The sequence below is a fragment of the Acanthochromis polyacanthus genome, chromosome 13 (assembly GCF_021347895.1).
Source record: "Acanthochromis polyacanthus isolate Apoly-LR-REF ecotype Palm Island chromosome 13, KAUST_Apoly_ChrSc, whole genome shotgun sequence".
Lineage (NCBI taxonomy): Eukaryota > Metazoa > Chordata > Actinopteri > Pomacentridae > Acanthochromis > Acanthochromis polyacanthus.
Window position 1 is genome coordinate 3329437 of NC_067125.1, and position 19078 is coordinate 3348514.

Below are 19078 nucleotides of genomic sequence, written 5' to 3' on the forward strand. Positions count from 1 at the left end.
AAAGTGTCCTAAAATGAATCCAAACTGACTTGTAACTTTACCAAAACTTGTCAAAATGATACAATTAATTCATATTCAGTCAAAACACTGTCAAAAATGATCAAAATTGACTGTTTATCCAAATTGACTTAAAATTTGACAATTATTCAGAAATTTGCTCAGAATGACTAAGAAATCTAAAAAATGACATAAAAAGGTTGTGAAAGAATGCCAGACGGCTTAAAATTTATCCAAACTGACTCGATTACTTGTCCAGGACTCAAAAATGGTCTTCAGTGACCAACAATGTCAAAAATGACTCACAAAATGTAGAAAATAACAAAGGCTCAAAATGCCCTAAAAAAGTGATTAGTAATTTTTCCAAAATTTGTCTAAAATGAAAAATTTCTCAGTTGACTCAAAAAACTGTCCTGAATGACCAAAAAATGGTCAAAAATGACTAAATTAATCCAAATTGATTCAAAAATGGATCCAAAATATGGTCTCAAATAAACAAAAAAAAAAGCCCAAACTGAAAAAGACGTGATCTGAAACGGCTTCAAATTTGTCCTAAATTACTTGTACCTGATGCAGAATGAGTCCAACTCAAGTTAGAAGACTTTTAGATGCACAAAAAAGCAGCTAAATAACCCTGAAGCCTACAAAGTGGTACATTTATCCGTCTGCATGTCGACTAAGATGAAGAATGAGACGTTTTTATTTCCGTAAACATCTACTCAGAACTGAAAACTAGCTTTAAACCTAAGAAACCCAGTTAGTGCAGCTCTGACCTGCAGCTAAAACCAACAGTGAAACTGAGCTGCTGGTACCAGAAAAATCAGATTCCTGGAGGACACGTTCTCCATTCACAGTCAGAAATATCTGGACCAGTTTAGAACAAAGAGAAAACACTTCGATCGAACACATGCCGCTCACGAAACACTTCACAGATGGAGAACTCAGCAAATGCAAACCAGAACGTTTGGTTTTCCACCACACACTTTTATTTTTACATCTCACTGACTCTTGGGTATGAAAAACATAATTAATATTTCCCTTTTTTTAAAACCAGTTTCCAGAAACCTCACACCTCATTGGTCTTTTTTTTTTTAGAGTTAAATATGATGTCATTTTGTTAGTTTTCACTAATTTACACCATTTTCAAACTAAATTTGGGTAAAAATCTGTGCAAACTGGTCCGTTTTCGTAACTCAGCGAGGTTTCTGGGGGTCACCGGCTCCAGCACAGACTCTTGAGTCAATAAACAAGCGTCAGTCCGGCAACAAAACCAGCAAATAAAACACACACAGATGTCAGTTTGGTCCGAAGTTAAACAATAACTCAGCAGACACGTCATTTCGAACACAAACATTCACACACACTGGATGCAAGAGCCAAAGACGCTGTGCAAAAACACCGACGTACGTTGAGGATACTAAGTGCCAAAGATAAAAAGACTAACTTCATAAATAAACAATAAAATAGGAGGGAGAATAAAAATGGTTAAAGATAGATTATTAATAACCACAGTTAAACACTGGCCTCGGGCAGCCACACGACAGAAAATACAAATAGAGAAACAGTAATAATACACTAAGATACTGTGACTGCAGACAGCACCGAGTGACGCTGGAACTCCAGCTATTTAAATGCTAAAAGTCTATTTTCAGAATGTCTCAAATGAGAAAAGTCCAACTTTAGATCGTCATTAATCCAGCTGTGGACATTCAGGCTTTAAGGTGTCTAAGAGAAGAGCAACATCACAGCTCAGTGATTCATTTACACATTTCTTTTTTAGAAGAAACCCCATTGGCATCCATTTAAAAACCGCCCCACATGCAGGTGGAATTCTTACAAAACATCTTAAAACCAAACTGGGTTGACAAAACTCTTTCCATGCCTCAGATGTGACCTTGAATTTCCATTTTTGTCCACATGTCCATATAGATTCTCACGATAACCCTTCAGTAGAAGACAGCTAGAGTTGTGTTTTTGGTTCTTGAAGATGTTCCACCTTTGTCCAAAAGGTTTCTTCAGTTCTAACTGATTGGTGGACAGGTACAGGTGTCTATTCTCACTCCCAACTCGCATGAGACGGCGCTCATTAAAGAACCAGGAATCTTCTGAAAAGGAAAAGCCTGGGTAACAACCCGATATTCACAAGGCCTGTTAAAGACCCATACTGGTCAAAGTTGGTCCTTCCAACTACCCAAGACTCACACGAATCTCAGCTTGTCAGTGACCCTGTAATCACATGATAGTCTGGATAACAGATTCACATGCATTAAGGCTGACCAAATAGCCAAGACTCACGTGAATAAGATTCCTAAATTAGCCAAGACAGACATGGATCAAAATTGGTCCATGATTCGAAACCAAAGCCTACACGAACCAAGTCCTATCAACAAATCTACATTCTCATGAATTAGGGCTTACAAATGACCCAAGACTCACAGGAATCTTGGCTCATCAGTTTCACATAAAGCCAGGCTGGTCCACCACCCAAAACTTGCATAAATCAAGTCCCATTAGCAACCCAAGATTCACGTAAATCTAGGCTTGGCTTGACAATGACCAACGGCTCATAAATTCAGACCCATGAGCATCCCGAGATCCACATGAAACAAGCGGTGAATGGAGGTGAAACTGCCTGGACAGTCATCCCTCCCCGGGCAGATCCCCGAGTCTTCATGTCTCTTCATGTGAATTCTGGGCCATTAACAAGTCTTGATTCATGTAAGTCTCAGGTCAATATTGAGGCTTGATTTGTGTGAGTTTTGAATTGTCAATGAGCTGTGACCTAAGTGGGTCTTGAATCATCTTGGGTGGTAAAGGGGTCTTGATTCCTGCAAGTCTTTGAGCAAGCTGGGGGTGAGAATAAATCCCTGAAACTCCATACTAGAGTGTTGGAATGGAGGAAGCTTTTAAAGTGGAAACATCTTTAAGAACCAAAAACAAAGCCAAGTGTCCTCTATAGAAGCACTTAGGACTTGTTTTCAACATGATGGAGAAAGTCATTGTTCTCATCCAGTCAGGGAGTAAGTCCAAAAGGTCTGGACTGCTGACCAGGACCCACTTGTGGTGCTTTCTTTGCGTCTCATTGTTAAGGTGCCCACCTTCCCTTTTGTCCCTTCTTGTTTTGTATGGCCATGAATGAGGGATTCCTCTTTCTCCTTCATAGCCTGTTACAGTTCTGTGGAAGAGGAAGATGTGAAAGTCCATTGATGCTCACTCTCCTCGCCACCTGCCCCTGTCCTGGTCCTCCAGCTCCAGCTCCTCCCTGAAGGGTTTGGGTCAGACTAACTTGGGCGGTGCTGAAGGAGGTTATTCGACCACTTCCAGCAATCTGGAGGTTCACCGTTGTGGCATAACTGGCCTTCTGGTTCCCCTGTTTGGTAGGAGATGAATGGGAGAAGGGTAATGTTGATGGTGTTAAGGTGAACATGGATGGGACTGAGGATGGGGGAGGCGTTGTGGCGATGATTTGGACCTGAGGCTGTGGTTTGACTTGGGATTGGTAGTGCTGGTAGGTGGTGGGCAGAGGAGAGGTAATTCCTGAGGATGGGGCATTTTGTTCTCGAGAGGGTCGAGCAACATAGGCGCAGATCAGCTGACTGCGACAGTGACCCTCCTCCAGCTCTGCATCTCCCCATTCTGATGGACCAGGCGAGGCGAGGATGGTGTGGGATAGAGGGGAGATTGGAGCGGGAGGAGAGTCAACAATGGTGGAAGTAGCACTTGTATCAGGGATATCAGTTCCTTTATATTTGTTGGAAAGCTCACGTACATCTGGCCAGGGCACGCTGGTGAAATGCTGCCCACCGAGGTTGCCTTTACCTGTGGTGAACCTGCTAGGTGAGATTGGAGATTGAAGGCCAGCTCGAGGGCTGAGACAGGACGGTGAGCTGCTGTAGGAGGACCACCCACTCCTCGGACTGATCGGACAGGATTCCTGCTGGCCACTGAAACCAAAGGACCTTCGGCTGCCCTCTGCCCAAGACCGGCGTAGTCCACTCGCATTGACCCGAGCCGGGCTCGAAGAACTGTCTGCTAATCCAGAGGAGAATGACCTCCGGAGGCTTTGGGAGGAAGGAGGACAGGATCTAGAAGGGGAAGAAGCTCTGAAACTACTCCGAGGAACAAAAGAAGAAGAAGCAGTGTCCAGTGTAGGTGAGCCCAGCATGGAGGAATAGGAAGGAGAGGGGGAGCAGGGAGCATATCGAGGGTTTCTAGGCTGAGGTGCTGCAACATTATTGGCCCAAACGTTCACTGACACACCAATAGGAGGTGGAGAGAGGATCCGAGGGTTCAGACAGGATGAGGAGGGCCTGGGTAGCTCTAAGGTGAGGCCGAGCGGGTTATGGGAGTTGCCTACTCTCGAGCTCCTCGGGTGGGGAGGTTTGTTCGCCATGGGTGCGGAGTAATTATGCTGTGGGGGTGGAGAGCAGATACGAATAAAGGAGGCTGGGGTTGGGGAGGGTGACGGGGATTGGACTCGGGAGCTGGGTTCTGATGCAGAAAAAGGCCGAGCTACGCGGTTGTGGGACCCCAACCAGAGAGGATCGTGGGCTTGTGATGTCTTCTGTGGACTCACTGCCCAACCACCGTTACTGACAGCACCGTTGATCGCTGTGCTTGAACCGGCTACGTTGTTGTTGTTGTTTGTGTTATGATCAATTTTGGAGTGAAGGAATGATGCACGGGGTGTGGAGGAAGAAGAGTAAGGAGGCTGGTGATTGACCATAGATGGGGAAGGAGAACGCTGGGAAAGACACCTGGGATGCTGGTACCCATCTTTAGTGCACCCTAGCTGGGCATAAGCAGGTGTGGTGGAGCCCTGTTGACTGGGAGTGAGTTTTGGTGAAGGGGAGCGCTGTCGTAGATGATTTGTGGGCGTGGCTTGCTGGCGTGCTGTGGTGTTGTTCTTTGCCATGCTCTGACTGATGGACTGGCTAATGCAGGACGCGGCTAAGGATCTGGTAAACGCCGAGGAAGAGGCGACAGGGGAGGAGCATGGAGGAGAGCGGAGGGAGGACGGTGTCGGGGACGAAGGAGGTTCGGCTATCGATGATCTTGTTGGAGACGAGGCCGGTGCAGCTCTTGTGGAAGAAACCCTGCCAGAAGAAGGAGTTGGAGACAAACAGGACAGAGCCTTGGAGATGGGGTAGCCTCCTTGAGATACAGGGGTGGGAGAGGATGCTGGGATAACCCTGAAGGGTGAGGAGCAGGGAGGTGCTCGGACAGAAGAGGAAGGTGGATGAGGGGAGTAGGCGGCTCTGACAGGAGACTGGGAATGTTGTCGGAGGCTCGGCTTGAAGGCTGAGGGGGCAACGGTAAGGTCCTGATCTGGGGTGGTGGTGGCTGGTCTCGGTCTCTCCACCAGGATCAGATCTTCTGGTTTCCTGATTAAGACAGAAAAGATGCATTTCAGTTTTAACATCTATTTTTTGACAGTCAGTGTCTGGGAAGCTCTCAATTGTTGGACAACATTTAGATATTGCTAGTCAGACCCTCGCAGTTGTGGGAAATATTCTCTTGTTTTACATTTAATCAATATCCTATTATATTCCATCTCTTATTTCCATCAATCATAACCCAGTTGATCTGCATATAATCACCTTTAATCACAACTCATCTTATCATGTAGTCAAACTGTATTAATGTGTTATTTCTTATAAACTTTGTTACTAGCTTGCTCATGATGTGTGACCCCAGTTTTGACCTCTCACACCCAAAAAACAGAAGTGAGAGACAACTCAGACATTTAAGACACCACATTAATCCCAAGATACCGTTCCACTGTAGAGAAGATCTTAAAATGACAAACATCTGTGAGGTGTGGCTGACAGACCTTGGAATAAACGGTCCAATGCATAGAAAATTGAAGTCGTCTTATTTCAGAGAAAATTGGCAGAAACGCCCGTACGCACAAAAGGTAATGAGAGGACGAGCAAAGAATCCTGTACAAAGGGCAACGCTTAAAAGAATCAAACTCAGAGATTTCTTAAAGAAAATTGTTAAAACATTGCAACAAAATTAAATACTCGAAAAATGATTAACACGTAACACATAAGGTAACTAATTAAAACAAAATTATAAAAAAACAAACCATTAAGTCAAGATAAACCAAGAGTACTGTGAACTAATAATAAACTATTAAATCTGCCTTATCAGTGGTTAAATAATTAAATCAGTTATATTTTATCACTAAAATCAAGGCTGAGCAAACAAACAGATAAAACTTAAGAGTCTGAGCTCAGACAAACAAAGAGAAGCTCATCCTTGTGCACGAAACCACACCTAAGTTACCTTGTAATCTGAAACTCACACAGACACACACACACACACACACACACGTACTCTGATTACAGGATCGAGACAGCCTCCGGCGGAACTTCCTTATCTTAGGCCAATCAGATAGTTGCACATTTCCATATACACCCCCTGTCAAAAGTTTTAGGACACCGTCTCATTCAAATAAAGTAGAACCTGTCCTACAGCTTTTGACAGGGGGTGTATTCCATCATATGGATGTGATCAGGGCAGGACTCTGATCATTCATGTGAAGTTTCAGGCAGATTGGAGCATGTTCAGGACATTTACACAGCATTTGAAACTTCATGGCGAAGGATCAAAATTCCAGAGGCCGCCACGGACACGCCCTTTGACTTTGGAAAAAGATTTTAATAACTTTGGATCATTAAGGCCTCCTGTATGTACTGGCCCAATTTGAGGTGAATTGGAGTTTCCCCCTAGGAGGAGTTCGCTCTAGAAAAAAATGAAAAATGGGCAAAATCTGACATTCAACGCAAAATAGCTCACTTCCTGTTGGGTTTGGAATGTGGCTGTCACTGACTTTTTTGTTCAGCCTGATGTGCTGCATATGTGTACCAAATTTGGTAGATACACCCCCTGTCAAAAGTTGTAGGACAGGTTCTACTTTATTTGAATGAGAGTGTCCTAAAACTTTTGACAGGGGGTGTAAAAATCTCTGTATAGCGCTACGTTAGGCATTCTCATCTTTGTGAAGAGCTGCGTGCAGAACTTTCTTCGATATCTGCTGTCAGCTGGATCAAATGAGAATCTGCATGCATGCATTTCTGATTGTCCTTTGCTTATGAAATATTCTTTAAAGAATATTTTGAGCTTCCTGTGTGATCCCTCAATAACATATCAAGAATCGGACCAAACACAGCGTTAGTCTGGCTGATGGACGATCAAGAACACTAGAACTGAACCAAAGAACATCCTGGTGGTCTAAAAATGTTTTCTTTCCTGTGTCTCATTAGTATGTGTTGTACTTTTCCTAGTCTTGTCGTATTTGGTTGTGGTTGACGTCGCTCTGTCTCGTAGCGCCACTAATAAAATAAAAATAAAAAAAAAACTTCTTAACTTGTGTTTAGCGTTAGCCCTTTGTCTTCTGAGGGTTTACGATGTACTGTAGCCTCTTTAGTGTCCTTGCTTTCATCTGGTTGGTCTGCTTACGGTAGTTACTTCCTCTTTGTTTCTTTGCGTTTTGATACCTGCGCCCTTATTTCCTGTTGCAGATTCATTATTGTACGTAACACAGTTTTCACCAATCCTCTGGTCTCCTCATGATTCATGCCTGCACCCAGTGTCTGATTGGAGTTATTTTGAGTCTCTACGCTGTTGTTTCTTGCCTAGTTGTGTTGTTTGTTTTTTTTGGGTGGTTTTGGCCTTTTTGTGGTCTTTGTGTCTTTCAGTGGAAAACGTTTGTGTTTTTGTGGTATATTGACCTCTTTTTGGGGTGATTTTGTGTCTTTTTGTGGTGATTTTGTGTCTTTTTGTGGTGATTTTGTGTCTTTTTGTGCTGATCTTATGTTTCTTTGTGGTAATTCTGGTCCTTGATTGGCGATTTGATCTATTTTTTTGTGGTATATTGACCTCTTTTTGTGCAAATTTTTCAGCTTTTCCAGTTATTTTAGTTTCAGTTTTTACCAGAACTCAGATGTTTCTCCTCCTAAATGTCCTGGTTCTGTCTGCTGGACTAATGAAGTTCTGAGGCTCAGAAATGATGAAAAAAGTCCAAAAGTGAAAAATCTGGACCCACCTCTATGGACTTCAAGGACCTGGAACTCTGGAAACATTCCCAGTATGAAGGTAGAACTTTATGTATTAATAAAGTCGGTGGAGATGAAGAACCAGATGGTTCTCAGGAGGTTCTGCTTGGAGGATTTCACAGATTTGCTTGTAGTATTTCATTGTGGTTAACATTGCTCAGCCTCCGAGCACCACCAATAAAATAAAATAATTCTCAGCCTCTATCAGCTGGAGGTTCCTGAAAACACTTGAAACATCTTCATGAACCCACAAGTTCAGATGAGTTCTACTGGAGTGCCTGCAAGAACTTCATATCTCTTTTAATGTTTTTTTTTTAATCTCTTTCTGGTAATTTTGTGCGTCTTCACAGCCATTTTGCCTTCAGCTGTGTTTGTTTTGCATTCCTGTGTTATTAGTTTGTGTCTCTGTGAGGTCGTTTTAATTGTGTTTGTGTTTTATTACCCTGTATTTGTTTTGTGGTAAATTTTCATCTCTTGCTGTTTGTTTTGTGTCATTGTTGTCGCTGTGTCTGTCGGTATTTGCCTTTGATAATTTTGCGTCTCTCTTCTGTTGCTTGACGTGTCTGTCAGTGAGTCTGAACTTCCAGTAAATGTTCCGTACAGAGTAAACAGACTCCATCGAGCTCAGTAGAGGCACTGATAAAAATGATGGATTAACGCTGAAAGGCTGTTGATGTGAAACCTTCCCTTTGATCAAAATGTCAGTGAATGAGAACTGTCATGCCGTTGTTTTGTGTGCGTACTTTGGCTAAGCTCCTGGTGTTGAGTGATGACGCTGAAGGTGAATTCTCTGCTGACGATGAGCTGACAGGGGAATGTTTTTACGGTTCAGTAGAACTCTGAGGTAAAACCATCACCCTCTGAACTCTGAGCAGTTTCTGCATGTTTTTGTCTCATTCTTCTTCGCTGTGATTCATTTTTCTCTGCAGTCTAAAATTCTGCAGCTCTACAGACACACAATGATTTTTTAAAAATAAAACGTGTCCGAAATGACTTGAAAAGTGACCAAAATTAGTCCAAACTCAGTCTAACAATTAGTTTTAATCATATTTTTTATGTAAAATAGGACTAAATAGTTGTTTTTGACTAGTTAAAATAGCCACGTTCTCCACATTTTGTGTCATTGTTTTGTCTCATTGATGGTGCTTTTGCATCTTGTTTGTTCCCCGTTTTTTTGTCTTGCTTCGTGTCGTTTGTCTTACTGTTTTCATTTTGGATCAGAGTCATGTTTATTTCGCGTCTCTTTTGGAAAATTTTGTCTCCTTTTTGCTGTTTTGAGTCTTGTTTGTGCCATTTGGTCTAATTTTGGAACAACAAACAGATTTATTCTTCAGACTGTGACTCCTGGATGGATTTAAACTGATCTGGTTTCAGTTTTTACCAGAACTCAGATGTTTTTCTCCTCCTAAATGTCATGTGTCTATCTGCCGGACTGATGAAGTTCTGAGGATCAGAAATGATGGAAATAAAGGTGATAAATTTGGAGTTTTCTGGAACTATCTGGAACTCTGGAATATTTTTTTTGTAAATTTACCTGTTTTTGTCCTGATTTTGTGTCTTTTTGTGCTGATTTTGCGTCTTTTTGTGCTGATCTTATGTGTCTTTGTGGTAATTTTGGCCCTATTTTGTCAATTTGGTCTCTTCTTTTTGGTTAATTTGTCTCTTTTTGTGCTAATTTTTCAGCTTCTTCCAGTTATTTTAGTGTCAGTTTTTACCAGAACTCAGATGTTTCTCCTCCTAAATGTCATGGTTCTATCTGCTGGACTGATGAAGTTCTGAGGCTCAGAAATGATGGAAAAAGTCCATTAAAAGGTGATAAATGTGGACCCACCTCTATGGAACTCTGGAAATATTCCCAGTATGAAGGCAGAACTTTATTTATTAATAAAGTTACTGGAGATGAAGAACCAGATGGTTCTTTGGGGTAATTTTGCTTCATTTGATGAAGATTTGGAGTCTTTTTGTGGTAGATTCACCTATTTTTGTAGTGATTTGGAGTCTTTTATCCTGATTTTGTGTCTTTTTGTGCTGATTTTTGTTTTTTTGTGCTGAACTTATGCATCTTTATGGAAATTTTGGCCCTCCTTTGTCAATTTTGTCTCTTTTTGTGGTAATTTTTCAGCTTTTTCCAGTTATTCTGGTTGCAGTTGCTCAGAAATGATGAAAAACGTGCATCATAAAGGGATAAATCTGGATCTCTGAGGGTCTGGAAGTCTGGAAATATTCACAGTATGAAGGTAGAACTTTATCAATAAGGTTTCTGTAGATGAAGACCCAGATGGTTGTCAGGAGGTTCTGGTTGGACGGTTTCACAGATTTGCAGACGTACCTGAGGTCACAGTCGATGCTCCAGGATCCACATGAAGCCCGCTGGCTCAGAGCCGTTGGCAGGTCTGTGGGTCTCTGGCTGGTGAACGTTGGGAGAAGATCTACCGGCGGTACCGATGGAGGTCGAACCGGGGCGGGATGCGATTCTGGGGTCTGAACCTCTCTGGTTCTGCTGGTTTCTGCGACCTCCTGGGATGCTGCGGTCAGAAGCTCTTCATCCGTCTGCAGCTTGTTGAACCTCAAAGACTCGTTCGGATCGTTTGACGCGCTGCTCGGAGGCTCGTCCGTCTTCGGGCTTCTGGGGGCCGAGGCGGCTCCGTCTGCCCAGAGAGGAGCCTCATTCTGGGGCTGCACTTGGCCCGGCGTCATGGAGGTCCGGTCGTCCGCCTGGATCTGGTTCTCTCCGGCACAGACTCTCACATCTTTGGGAATCTTCTGATCTTGTATACGTTGTGCAGCTGCTGCTTCCTGCTCGTCTGCTGGATCGTCTCCGGATGAGTAAACAGGAAGTACAGGATTCTGCTCCAACCTGCACAAAGAAGGAGAACCAACCAAAGCTGACACAAACTACACGATGTTCTAGTGAAGATAAACATTAGCCGTACTGCAGGCTCCAGGAGCTTGTTTATATTTTCCCACATAAATCTGTTCCATTAGGAGGATAACGCTTTAAATGAGGTACGTTTGGTGCATTTGCTCCGTTTTCCACCTCGGCAGTAAAATCAGTGAAGTAGATGCTGAGAACATGTCGATATTTGACGCCGACTCGTGCTTTGATCGGCTCATTTTGTCCAAAACACCAACATGCAGTCACATCTAAGCACCAAAAACAACATTTATTCACATTTATTTGCTTCTTTTGGTTTAAAATTCTGTCTGGAAAACACAAAATCTCGTTTTTCTGTGATGCATCGTGATGATTTTCAGCACAGAAATTTAATAAATTTACTTAATAATCAATAATTCTACAACGATTTGGGCGACTTGGCATCGAATTTAAAACATTTGAAAAAAGCTGAGAAAAGCCCCTTTTTAATGTGACGTAACGCTGGAAAGATTCTGAAAATTAGTCTCTGCATTTGTCCAAAGGTTTTGCTCAAAATCATTTCAGACAAAGTTTTGGTTTCACTTGGAAAAAATGTTTCACATTTTGGGCAGACATGATCATTTGGACAGATTTTGACTCGTTTAAAATGCATGTTTGTCAATTTTGAGTTAAGTTGGACAATTTTGGGGGACTCTTGAGGGAATTATTGTCATTTTAGACAAATTTTTATTCATTTTAAACACATTTTTGTCATTTTGGAAAAGTTTTGAGTCATTTTTGGATAATTTCTGAGTAAGTCTGGGCAAAGTTCTAAATAAGTTTATAGAAATTATTGTCATTTTGGGCAAAATTTTGAGTTTTCTAGCAATTTTTGGACAAATTTCAAGTCATTTCAGATACATTCTTATCATTTAAGACAAAATTTGAACTAATTTTGATTGAATTTTGAACAGTTTTTGAGTAGTTTTATACAAAGCATTGTCATTTTGGACACTTTAGTCATTTTAGACACATTTTAGTTTATTCAGACAAAATTTTGTTTAATTTGGAAGAAATTATTGACATTTTGGGCAGATCTGATCATTTTTGGACAATTTTTGATTCATTTAAAATGCATTTTTGTCCATTTTTGAGTTAATTTTGACAATTTTGGAGGAGTTTTGCGGAAATTACTGTCATTTTAGACAAACTGTGAGCCATATTATGCCATTTTTTAAATAATTCGAAACATATTTTTGTCATTTTGGAAAAATGTTGAGTAATTTTGAACAATACTGAGTCAGTTTGGATTATTTCTGAGCAAGTCTGCGTAAATTTCAAGTTATTCTGGACAGTTTTTGTCGTCTTGGATGAATCAGTCATTTTGGAATAAATTTCAACAAGTTATTGTGATTTTGAACAAATGCTTGACAAATTTTAAAGAAATTATTGTGATTGTCGGCAAGATTCAAGTAATTTAAGACACATTCTTATCAGTTCAGACAAAATTTTGATGAATTTTGGTTTAATTTAGAAGAAATTATTGCCATTTTCAGCAGATCTAATTGTTTTTAGACAATTTTTGAGTAGTTTTGAACAAATTAGTCATTTTAGACAAATATTTAAGTAAGTTTGGAGAATTTTCAGTAGAAATTATTGTCATTTTAGACAAACTTTGAATTCGTGTGCAATTTTGGACACATGCTCTGACAAACCATGACCTGGTACAAGACGAAGATCCTGTTTCTGCTCAGTATCAGGTCAAAACAAACTGTGTTTTTACATAAAATTAATGGATAAAAACTATTTAGGAAGCTTCAAATGGGACTAAATTATGTTGTATAATGCAGATTAGTCATGGAAAATGAAAAGAACAGTGTTCATTAGTGGGGAGAGTTTTGTGAAACTTTTTGTCTTTGTAGCTGCTATAAACACCTATAAAGCTCAAAAGGACTCGACTTTTAAGAGAAAAGTTAATTATTCAGATTCGATTCACAGTCGACAGAATACTAAACAGAACAGCAGAAATATTTTGAAGATGTTTTAAGGTTTAGTCCTTTGAACATGAGCAGAAACATGTTGGTTAACCCATAAAGTTGCTCTATTTCCTGTAAGTGCTGCTGTTTTACTCTGACGTGAACACCAACTACTCACCGCTCAGTCTTCGGCGTCTCTTCAGTAAATGAAAACACGTTTTGATTTGACGTCGGGAGGTCGCTGCCGGCTGAAGAGCACAAATCGATGCTCTGATCTTCAGGTTCTATTCTGACAGGATGAACGGATGCTGCGGAAGTCGAGGGTGTTTCAGTGGATGGATTCTCCCAGAGTGTCGTAGAGGTGTGGGTGGTTTCCTCAATGGAGTCTCTGGTCAAGGCGGAGATGAAGTCTCTGGGTCTGGACAGGGTGAATCCATTGGTCTGCTGGTGACAGGATGGCGTCAGCTGTTCTTTGACGACCACGTGACCAAACAGTAGAGGCTCGCAGGGTGTCATCACTGACTCCTGGAAATCTACAAGAGAAGAAAAATAATCATTATTTTGTACCATCAGTAGGACTCTTAGGGTGATAAAGACTTTGGACTTGAGGCTCCGTCTATCTCCAAGAAACCCCAAGTCACTCAGAAGAAGTTCCACCTACCGCATGGCAGGCTCTCCGCTCTCTTTATCGTCTTCTCGTCGTGGATCTTTTGGCCCTCCCGACTTATAGTTTGAGTTTGGCTATAAGTTCTGGTTTGGTTCTGGGTTTTAGTTTGGATCCTTGACAGCTGTGTTACAGTTTGTGTTCCACTTTTGGTCTCTGACTGAGTGATTTGTGTTTGCTGCTGGTGCCTAGTTTGACTCTGAGCTGAGAGTCCAGACAGTCTGGTCGAGACCCATGATTGGTTGAATACGGTACTGGCCCGCTTCTGATGCAGCGGAACCTTCATAGTGCTGGCTTTGGCACTGTACATCCGAGCCAAAGTTTGAACTTTGCTTAGAATGCGCTCTGAGTTTTCGATCAGTACAGGATCCACTGCAGGGTTCGTCTCAAACAACCCGATACCGGCTACATCCGATCCCATATTCTCAAACAAAGCCCGGTTAGCAGTGACGATCCTGGAGTGACGGGACCATCGGCCCACTTTTATCTGACTGGGAAGACCCTCGAGGTTCCCACTGGTCTTAGCCAGGTCTCTGTTTTTGGTTTTAGCCCAAATGGACTGGGTTTTGGTGTCAGGTTTTTGGCACTGTTCTGCAGTTTGTTTAGAGGGTTCTTTGTGGGTTTTGTTTGGTTCTACTGGATTAAGTTCATACCCATTCATGAGTGGTTGGGTTCCAGCACTAGTTTTGGTTGCTTCATCTTTGCCCTGTCTGGTAGATGTACCTTCCTGTTCCCCAGAAACACTCGTCGTCTCTTCCGGCCTTTCCTTGAGTCCTTCCTCTGATGACCCTTTGCAGATGTTTCCAACCTCATCCTGAATCTCGTCTACGATGGGCCTGTCTTGGTTTGACTCTGGATTTGGATCCTCTTGGTTTTTGGTCTCCTCATCTTGTATCACAGTAAACTTGACTGCATCAAGATCTGGGCAGCTTATTGGTTCATCAGCTGGTTCATTCCCTACTAGATCTGCTGTGTTCGGTGTTGTGGGAGATGTGGGACTGGTGGAGGAACAGGGTTCTTCATCCAATGTTTCAGTTGCCTCACATGTGGACCCCCCAGTCTGGGGTCCACCCACATCAAAGCGTGACACCGACTCCCTCACCAAACCAGAGGGGATATGTGAGAAACTGTTCCTCCTCCTGGAGGCCACTCCTTCCCCCAGCTCTTCTTCCTCCTCTGCCTCGTCGTCCTCTTCGACCTCGGCTGCTGCTTCATAGTAGCTCCGGATCTTCTCGATGATCTTCTTGTCTCGCTTGGTGAGGTGGGAGATCCTTGTTGGTGGCTGCCGGGTCCGGACGGGCTGATGAAGGTGATCTGGATCTGGGGAGGAATCGGTATTCGCCTCTTCTCTGGGAGCGCTGTCCTCTGCTTCCACCTCTGCAGAGAAGGAGGGATGCAGATCCGATGTTGTGGGTTCGTTTTCGTCTACACTTGCTTTCGTCTCTTGTTTATCTTTTTCCACTATTTCTTCTTCTTCTTCTTCTTGTGTCACCTCCACTTCCTTTTCAGCTTGACTTGTTGTATCTGGAACTTCTTGGATGCGGTTTGCCTCATTTTCAGCCGTTTGACTTTGAGGGGTTGAATCAGCCTCCACCTCTGCTGGCTCCTGCTCCCGTTGCATTGTGGGAGTTTGTTCTGGGCTGGAGGGGCAGGTGACTGGGGGTAGGGGGCAGGTGAAGTTGGTCTGGGTAGATGGAGACTGGCTCTCTTTGGGCTGATCCTGGAAGAAAAGTACGATAACAGGGTTTAAAAGCTGCTCAAAGTGTGACGAACACGAGAATCAACTGAAGGATTGAAGTCGGGTCGGTCAAACGTCTGGAGGACATCAACAATCAAAATATTCGGGTCAGCCCGTGTCACTTCAGACAGAATTTGTTATTTGGTGCTCAAGACTAAGTTCTGTCAATTATTGGGCCGAAATTTTGAGAATTTTTGTGAACTTTTGTTAGTTTCGCCCTCAGAAAAACATCTTTTTGAACACTCAACATCTCCAGAAATAAAACTCCCGTAGCCCATATTTTACCAAACAGCCCCAGAGCATGATACTGCCACCACCATGCTTGAAAGTGGTGCCGGTATTACGCTCTGGGGCTGTTCTGCTGCCAGTAAAATGGTGCTTTTCCCAAAGTAAATGAAATAATGTAGTAATAATTGGATGTTTCCACAAGACAATGAGTCCAAACACACATTTAAGGCGGTAAATAAACGGTTAATCAGTCTCCAGGCTTCCTTAATTGGACCAAACCACAGAACATAACGGCGTTTTCTCACCGTGGCGTCGCTGTGGATGGCGGTGAAACCTTCTCTGGCTCTGCTCTGGTTGATGAACTCCAGGATCTCCTCGGTGATAGACAGAGTGGGAGGAGGGCTGAGGGGCGTCAACTCCTCTTCCTCCTCTTCCTCCTCAGTCAAACAGAAGAGATTTGATTTGAATGCAACACAACGCATTTTTGACATTCTGGAAAAATGTTTAATCATTTTGGATCATTTCCAAGTAAGTCTGGACAAATTTAAAGTTTTCCAGGACAGTTTTTGTCATCTGGGTTAAATTTGGAATAAATATGAACAAATATTTGTCATTTTGGACAAACATTTGAATAATTCTAGAGAATTTTAAGTGGTTTCATCGAAACTATTGTCATTTTGGACAAATTTCAAGTCATTTTAGATAAATTTTTTATCATTTCAGACAACATTTTGAAGAAATTATTGCTATTTAGGATTGAAGGTGACCATTTTTGGACAAATTTTGAATGACTTTAAACATTTTTTTCATTTTGGGAAAATGTTGAGTTATGTGGGCAATTTTTGAGTAGTGCTATAGAAATTATTGTCATTTTTGACAACTTTCAAGTCATTGTAGATACACTTTGATCATTTCAGACAAAAATTTTGACAAATTCTAGTTTAATTTTGAAGATATTACCATTTTTTGGATAATTTGAGTGTTTTTGGACGTTTTTGAGTAGCTCCGAAGAACTTACTGTCATTTTAGACAAACTTTGAGCCATTTTAGACAAATTTAAACTAATTTTAGGCATATTTTTGTGATTTTTGAAGACTTTTGAGTCATTTTGCATCATTTCTGAGTAAGTCTGGACAAATTTCAAGTTAGTCTGGATAATTCTTGTCATCTTGGATAAATTCAGACTCAGTTTAGGGTAAATTAGAACAAATTATCATTTTGAAGACATTTTTAATAATTTTAAACGCATTTCTGTCTTTCTGGAAAATTCTGCAGTCTTTCTAACAATACTGAGTCAATCTGGATCATTTTTGAGTAAGTCTCAACAAATTAAAAGTTTATCTGGATAATTTTTGTCCTCTCGGTCAAATCTATACAAATTATTGTCATTTTTTGACAAATGTTTGAGCAATTTTAGACAATTTTGGGTCGTTTTTTAGAAGCTACTGTCATTTTGAGCACATTTCTGTGTATTTGGGACACATTTGGAGTTTTGAAAAATCCACAGAGCAGAGAGGACACAAGTAAACAACTGAAAGATTTAACTATCTATGGTATTACTTCCAGTGTGGGTGACACCTGCAGACATTAATAAATCACCTCTTCTTCTCGGCTGATCCTTAGTTGTGGCGTCGGTTCGTCTCGTTCGGTTTCCACCTCGATGACGGATGAAGCCAAAGTGCTGCTGCTTCCGGCTGAACCCAGACTGTCGCCGTGACACAACTCGCCTTCGCTGCCGGCCGGCTACAAGGAAACACCGACAAGGATTTATTCATACAACGCAGAATTAAAGTCTTCATCTGAGAGAAGCTGATTCATCTAAAGAAAGGTCCAAGTCGTCTCAGATGGAAGAGTTTAACCAAAATTAGCTTCTAGAAAATATTTTTGAGCTGAATTTGAAAACTCTGCACATCTAACACCAACATCTAGACCCTCGTGAACATCTAGACCTCCGTGAACACCTAGACTTCTGTGAACACCCAGACCTCTGTGAACACCCAGACCTCTGTGAACACCCAGACCTCTGTGAACACCCAGACCTCTGTGAACACCCAGACCTCTGTGAACACCCAGACCTCTGTGAACACCCAGACCTCTGTGAACACCCAGACCTCTGTGAACACCCAGACCTCTGTGAACACCCAGACCTCTGTGAACACCCTGACCTCTGTGAACACCCAGACCTCGGTGAACACCCAGACCTCTGTGAACACCCAGACCTCTGTGAACACCCAGACCTCTGTGAACACCTAGATACCTTAAACCTTAATTCAGTCAAAATATTCTACAGACTGAATTTATTCATTTTTCACCAGAGCGATTAAAACATCTTCTTACCTTCAGAGCTGCTGGTTCCAGAGAATCATGGAGATGTAGGAGAGAACAGAGAGACAGAAATGTTATTAGAGTGTCTGACAGGTGTTTAATCGCTTCACATAAAAACAGAAAAAAATAAAATGTTTGACATTGGTCCAAAATTATTTGTTCAAATTATTAAAAAATGTGCAAAATGACACAAAAAAGTTCAAAATGACATAGAAAATGTGCAAAATAACACAAGAAATGTGTAAAATGACACAAAAATGTGCACAATGACAGAAAAAAATGTGCAAAGAGACAGAAAATTTTTCAAAATAGCACAAATAATATCCAAAATAACAAGAAAATGCTCAAAAAGACTCAGAAAATTTGCAAAATGACACAAAAAGGTCTAAAATAACACAAAAATGTGCAAAGTGACACCAAAATTTGCATAATTGACAGACAAAAATGTGCAAAATGATTTAAATAATCTGCAAAATGACACCAAAAAAGTCCAAAATGACATAAAAAATGTGCAAAACGATTAAAAAAAATATCCATAATTACACAAAAATGTCCAAAATGACACAAAAAATACCAAAACCAACCAAAAACAAGAAAAACTGGTCCAAAAATGGTGTAGATTTGTTCAAATGTATTCAAAAATGCTAGAACATTAAATCCAGAACTGAAGCTGTCAAAAAGCTCAGAAACTGAATTTACTGTTTATTTATTTGTTAATTTTTCCTTTATGTGCTAATTTATGAATGGAGGCAGCAACTTTAGACTCTGTCGATGTGAAACAAACACCCTGAGATTAAAACTATGATGATGAATAAAGTTTGTAAAAGCTGTCTGAGGACGGACGGCGCCCCCTGCTGGAGGAAACAAAACAACAACAATCTGACTCTCACCGCTGGGATGGAACGCTGCTTCGATGTCTTTGGCCGGAGCTGCAAGAGAAGAAACGTTTTCAGCTTCTCTGACCGTCTGGACACTTTTCAAGCCACTCTGAGTGCATTTTATTTTGAAAAATTTGTGTCATTTTGGGAAAAAAGGTATCTTCATTCTGGACACGTTTGTCATGGAGTTGTTCTTTTTCATGTTTAACAGTTTATGAGCAGATTTGCACATTTTGAAAATGATTCTGGACATTTTTGGGTCATTTTGGACACATTTCTGTAACTACTGGAACTTTTCTTTGATCATTTCAGAAACATTTTGGCTCATTTTAGGCCCTTTTTTATCACATTTTGA

The 19078-nt window shown here is 41.4% G+C and overlaps 2 protein-coding genes across 2 annotated transcripts in view; both read right to left on the bottom strand.

The window, feature by feature from the left end:
- Positions 1-960: 960 nt before the first annotated feature.
- On the bottom strand, positions 961-17285 carry LOC110962577 (mucin-12-like). The gene is made up of 6 exons (XM_022210580.2): positions 17120-17285; positions 15826-15954; positions 13552-15274; positions 13069-13423; positions 10390-10917; positions 961-5381 (listed from the first exon to the last, which is right to left on the bottom strand). The coding sequence occupies exons 3-6, from the start codon at positions 15173-15175 to the stop codon at positions 3155-3157; spliced, it is 4734 nt and encodes a 1577-aa protein (XP_022066272.2). The 5' UTR covers positions 15176-15274; positions 15826-15954; positions 17120-17285; the 3' UTR covers positions 961-3154.
- Positions 15301-19078, bottom strand: part of plekhg2 (pleckstrin homology domain containing, family G (with RhoGef domain) member 2) — a 102371-nt gene continuing 98593 nt past the window's right edge. The window contains exons 15-17 of the mRNA XM_022210581.2: positions 18722-18774; positions 15826-15954; positions 15301-15369 (exon numbers count right to left, since the gene is read on the bottom strand). Of these exons, the coding sequence (XP_022066273.2) occupies positions 15301-15369; positions 15826-15954; positions 18722-18774 (251 nt within the window). The remainder of the gene's footprint in view (positions 15370-15825; positions 15955-18721; positions 18775-19078) is intronic.

Bases quoted from the DNA above. Each gene is read 5' to 3' on its own strand.
- LOC110962577 (XM_022210580.2), bottom strand. From the start codon at position 15,175: ATGCAACGGGAGCAGGAGCCAGCAGAGGTGGAGGCTGATTCAACCCCT. The intron at 10,918-13,068 runs GTGAGTAGTTGG...TTCTTTGTGCAG, and splicing joins GAGACGCCGAAGACTGAGCG to GTTGGAGCAGAATCCTGTAC. The intron at 5,382-10,389 runs GTACGTCTGCAA...TGTCTTAATCAG, and splicing joins AGCATCGACTGTGACCTCAG to GAAACCAGAAGATCTGATCC.